This window comes from Penaeus monodon, chromosome 17 (assembly GCF_015228065.2).
Source record: "Penaeus monodon isolate SGIC_2016 chromosome 17, NSTDA_Pmon_1, whole genome shotgun sequence".
In the NCBI taxonomy this organism is placed as follows: Eukaryota; Metazoa; Arthropoda; class Malacostraca; order Decapoda; family Penaeidae; genus Penaeus; species Penaeus monodon.
The window spans coordinates 37,169,691-37,175,304 of record NC_051402.1 but is presented as its reverse complement, the minus strand read 5'-3'; the positions used below and the strand labels follow the sequence as shown (position 1 = coordinate 37,175,304).

The window sequence follows — 5,614 nt, the reverse complement described above, 5'->3', positions numbered from 1 at the left end:
ACTTACCGTCCCTGTAGGCGCAAAGGCCAAACATTTCCAAATAAATATCACTAGAACTACAGCTATAAAAATTAAGCTTAATATTAGTACCATCAAACCAAACTCAATTACAATACCGATTAAGGTGTCACGATACCATCCACTATCTACACCAACACCATTAAGTAACTCCAGCTGAACTACGCTCGAAAAGAAGCAGTAATACAGTGTGGATTTGTGCGAGTCTTATTAGTACGTGTGCGGCGAGGCAGGTTCGAGGGGTCACCTCTCTCACCCAAATTCGCTTATTTTAGTGCCATATCTACAGTACACAAAGAATAGCGTATATAAAACACATATGTATAAGTATATATATATATATATATATATATATATATATATATATATATATATATATATATATATATATATAAGAGTATATCAACTACACTAGGTTAGTATCGACGAACAGTTAATAAAGAAAAATGGTTCTAAAAGTATAAAGACAAAATTCTAACCTTTTGAAAGACTGTCCTTCTCATTGGAGGAGGCTGAAAAGACAGAGAAGTAGACGGTCATGGCGGGTGATACACAGCACTGGAACATTCCGGGGCACATGGGGGAGGGGGAGGGGGTGGGGGAAATGCAAGGGCAAGGGGGGGAGAAAAAAGAAAGAAAAGGAAGTTAGGAGAGTGAAGGGAATTAGTTGGAGAGAGAGAAAAAAAAAAACAGTACGAGAGCAGAGACATGAATAAATGGGGAAGAAAGGGGGAAAAAAAGTCGAGAGACAGATAAGAAAGTGCTCTACGGCGAAATAATAGAGATGGAGAGGCTGAAAGACTCGGGTAATGAAGAGAAGACAAAGGCAGAATGAGAAACATCTTCCGCCTGCCTTTTCTTCCTCACGAGAAAGAAATAGAGAGAGAAAAGAGAGCAGGGGGCGAGTACGGGGGGAGGGGGGGCGAGGGAGGCTGAGGGAGGGGTAAAACATCAACATTAATGTCCCTTCTTGGCACCCCGCGCCAGCAGTGACACTATCAGAAAAAGAAGAGAAACAAACGGTCACTCTCTTCACGAAAAAGATATCCAAGGTAAAAATATGTATCTGGTTTTAAGGAGTGAAATAAACTCATTCATCGTTGTGTTGTCTCTGCTGGCAGGGGGGGGGCGAGGTCGCCTTTTCGCGCCCTTTTCTCGCCTTCGAACGAACGAACCCGTTTCGAACCAAACCATCCAAAGCTTCACTCGGCTCGGGTTCGGAGCGACTCCACGCGTGAATTCGCAGCTTCGAACCGTGCGCCGAAGCTGGAATGTGGTCTGGGAATGAAACAGGAACGCCCGAGGACAGCCGAGGGCGTGTCGGGGGCGGGATACACGGAACTAATCAAGCTTGGACAACGCTATCACGATCTCACTTCACACTCAGATTATCTTTGGAGTTTTTTTCCCTCTCTCTCTCGCTTGAAAAATGAACTTAGAGAGAGAGAAAAAGTCGGTTGTCGAAGCTTGATTCATATATATAAAAAAATTATCAAGGTCAACTACAAGTATACTATAGCAATATTGTCTTAAAAAAACATTCACACACAGATGGGAACTTAATCTAATCTATACTGGGTTTTGCATCATATAAAAATCGATGATAGAAAAATCAGGGAAACAACAGAACACAAGTACCATTTCTTTGGGTAAACGTACGTAGGAATAACACTTAAGGACGAGGAACTTGATATAAGAGGGGGGAGGGGGAGCGGGGGAGGAGGAGCAGACGCTGGGGTGGGGGGGGAGGTGGGGTCGGTTTTAAAGGATTGCGGAAGAGAGGAGAGCGATAAAAGAGGAAGGAGGAAGGGGGAAGAGAAAAAGGAAAGGAGACGATAAAAAAGAAGAGGAATGAGAAGAGGGGAACAAAGAAAAGGTGAAAAGAAAATAAGAAGAAAAGAAAAAGGCAAAAGAAAAGAAAAGGAAAATGATGATAAGTTAGGAGGAGAAGAGAAGAGAAGAGAAGAGAAGAGAAGAGAAGAGAAGGGAAAAGAAGAGAAGAGAGGAGAGAGTCAGATATAGAGAGAGACAGAGATAGAGAGAGAGAAAAAAAGAAGGGAATGAATAGGGGAAAGAAGAGAGATAGAGGGAGAATAGAAGACAGACAGAAGAGAAAATAATAGAGAACAAAAGTAATGAAAAGAGACCGTTGAAAATAGGGAAACGCCAAAGAAAAAAAAGAAGAAAGGAAGTGGCATGAAGGAGGAAGAGGGATGGAATGAAGGAAGAGAAAGAGAGGAAGGGAGAAAGAAAGAGGAGGAGGGAAAGGAAGGAAGAGGGAGGAGAAGGGAATGGGAGAGGAAGTAGAAGAAGAGGAGAAGATGAGCGAGGGAGAAGGAGGAGAAGAAGTAAAAGAAGGGAGAGGAAGAGCGAGGGATAGGGAAGAAGGAGAGGAACATCGAGGAAGAGGAAAGTGGAGGGAGAGGGAGGAGAGGAGAGGAGGGAGGGAAGAAGAGGAGGAGGGAGGGAGGGAGGAGGAGAGAGGGAGAGAAGGAGGGAGGGAGAGGGAGCTACAAGACGGGGCCCATAGTGCGGGACGGCGGCAGTTCATTCAAGATGAAAATCAAATATTCTCCAAGATTAAAATCGGATCTTGCGGGACGTCGTCATCCAAGGTTCGGCGGATGACACAGACGACATCTACGGGAGGGAAGGAGACGCTACTACGCCTACCTACAGCGGGGGGCTACGTAGTCTAAGGGAAAGGGGGAGGGGAGAAGTGAAAGGAGGAAAGAGAGAAAAGAAAAGGTCCTTCGGTGGAACGTTTTTCTCTTTGTTTTCCTTTCTTCTGTACGGAGAAGAGGAGGAATTAGGAAGAATAGAAGAAAATTATCATCATTTTCCTTCCCGCCACGAAATTTCCTTCCGTCATGATACTTCTCTTTTCTCTCTCTCTCTTCTCTCTTCTTCCGTGCGGAGAAGAGGAAGGAAGCAGGAAAAAAGATGATTAACATATTTCCCTTCCCGGTACGAACTTCATTCAACCTAATACTTCTTTTCTCTCTATATCTCCCTCTCCCTCCTCTCCTCCATTTCCCTCTCTATCTCTCTCCCCATCTTTCTCTATCTCTGTTTGTCTCTATCTCTCTCCCCATCTTTCTCTATCTCTGTTTGTCTCTGTCTCTATCTCCCTCTCCCTCTCCCTCTCCCTCTCCCTCTCCCTCTCACCCTCCCACTCACCCTCCCTCTCTCCCTCTCTCTCTCTCCCCTTCTTCTACGCAGAGAAGAATAAGGAAACAGGAAGAAAGGAGCGAAGAAAATAACACCTTTTCCTTCATTCCACGAGCGAGTGAAAATGGCGACGATGACGTAAGCCTGAATGGAATGCAAAGTTCTTAATGAGACAAGTTGGCCAAAGGGAAGATGACGATGCTCGCGGGTGAATGAGGGAGAGAGGGAGAAGGGAAAGGAAAGGGAATAAGAAAGGAAGGAGGAGTGACAAAGGAAAGGAAAAGAAAGGGAATAAGAAAGGAAGGAGTGACAAAGGAGAAAGGAAAAGAAAGGGAATAAGAAAGGAAGGAGTGACAAAGGAGAAAGGAAAAGAAAGGGAATAAGAAAGGAAAGAGTGACAAAGGAGAAAGGAAAAGAAAGGGACTAAGAAAGGAAAGAGTGACAAAGAGAAAGGAAAAGAAAGGATAAGAAGGAAGAGGAAAGGAAAAGGAAGAAGATAAAGGAGAGAAAGAGAAGAAGGAAAGAGAGTAAGAGAAAGAGGAAAGAAGGTAGGAAAGTGAAAGAAGAAGAAAGAGAAAGAAAAAAGAGGAAAGAAGAGAAGAGAGACGAAGAAGAAAAAAGAGAAAAGAAGAAAGAGGAGAAGAAAAAAAAGAGATAAAAGAAGCGAGAGAGAAAAGAGAAAAAAGAGAAAGGAGAGAAAGGGAGAGAAAGGGAAAGAAAGGAGGAGAGAGAGAAAGCGAGAAAGACAAAGAAAGAAAGAGAGCAAGCGAGGAAGAGAGCAAGCAAGAAAGAGAAAGCGAGAAAAAGAGAGCGAAAGACCAGCAGATAAACGCCAAAAATAAAGATTGATGCGAAAGCGGGGCTGGCAGAGGGGGGCGGGGGAGGGGGGGGATGTCAGTGGCTCCTCCTCCTCGCGAGTGTCAAAGGAAACCACATCTTTAGAGGGAGTTTAGCGTTTCCTATTTTTCACGCGGAAGGACGCTTGCTGGCAGGCGCGAGGTGATCCTAAATAACGGATAAATGACCAGCATGTTAATGGACGGATGAAGAATGGAAAAGGGGAGGGAGAGGGGAGAGGGGAAGGGAAGGGGAGAGGGGAGAAGAAGGAGGAAGAGGAGGAGGAGGAGGAAGAGGTGGAAGAGGTGAAGTAGAAAGAGGAGGAGGAGGTGGGGAAGGAGGAGGAGGAAGAACAAGAAGAGGAAGAAGAAGAAGAAGAGGAAGAGGAGAACAACAACACAGCAACAAAGTGGCGAGGAGATGAAGGCGAGGAAGAAGAAGCAGCAGCGCTACAGGGAAAAGTTCGGAAACGGAGAGGAGTGAGGAAAGTGAAGAGGGAAATGGAAGCAGAGCGAACGAAAAAAAAAGGAAAAGGAGTAGGAAAAAGGGGGGAAAAAGACGAATGGGGGGAACGGAACAGAAAGAGACTAGGTTTGAGACTAAAGGTGCCGAGCGTTGCGGGTGAGAGGAGAGGCCAGGACTGCGTGAACAATGTGTATATCATTCTAATTAATGTTAATCCCCTTGAATGACCCCTAATTACAAAGCCTCGTGTACACTGATATATATTTCGCCCATCTGGTTCCGTACTAATCAAAGCATTCCACTCGACGATCACAGTTGCATTCAACAGATCGCTCCCCCCCCCCCCCCACACTTCCCCACTTTCCCACACACACACACACACAGTCACCAATTAAATCTTTCCTTTCCGTTAGTTGACATTACCCAAAATTAACACAATTTGACCTAACACGAGCGCAGCGGGGCCACAGGGGGTCGGCTCAGGTCGATTCGGAGAGCGGGTCACCCTCCCGATTGCAATATGGAAAACATTTGGTGGAAGGAGAAAGGGACGGGGAGAGGGAGGGAGGGAGGGAGGGGGAGGGAGGGAGGGAGGGAGGGAGGGAGGAGGAGGGAGGGAGGGAGGGGGGGAGGGAGGGAGAGGGAGGGGGGAGGGAGGGAGAGAGAGAGAGGAGAAAGAGGGAGGGAGAGGGAGAGTGGCAGAGAGAGAGAGAGAGAAGAGGGGAGGGAAGGAGGGAGATAAAACGATAGGCTGTGAGAGAAGAAGGCAATTTGAGAGAGAAGAGAGAAGAGAGAAAGAGGGAAAGATAGAGAGAGAGAGAGGAGAGATAAAAGAGGAGAGGAGAGAGAGAGAGAGAGAGAGAGAAGAGAGGAGAGAGAGGGGAGAGGAGAGAGAGAGGAGAGAGGAGAGAGGAGGAGAGAGAGAGAGAGAGAGAGGAGAGGAGAGGAGAGGAGAGGAGAGGAGAGGAGAGGAAAAGGAGAGAGAGGGAGAGAGGAGAGGAGAGGAGAGTAGGAGAGGAGAGGAGAGAGAGAGAGAGACAGAGACAGAGAGACAAGAGAGAGAGAGACTAATAAAGAGCATGAGAGAAAAATAACGCGAAAGAGCGGGAGAAAAAAAAAAAAC

The 5,614-nt window shown here is 46.2% G+C and overlaps 1 protein-coding gene across 1 annotated transcript in view; it reads right to left on the bottom strand.

The window, feature by feature from the left end:
* Window positions 1-5,614, bottom strand: part of LOC119583721 (sodium bicarbonate transporter-like protein 11) — a gene marked incomplete in the record, with an annotated part of 147,230 nt that overhangs the window by 78,191 nt on the left and 63,425 nt on the right. The window contains 1 exon segment of the mRNA XM_037932372.1: window positions 498-530. Coding sequence (XP_037788300.1) covers window positions 498-530 — 33 coding nt within the window.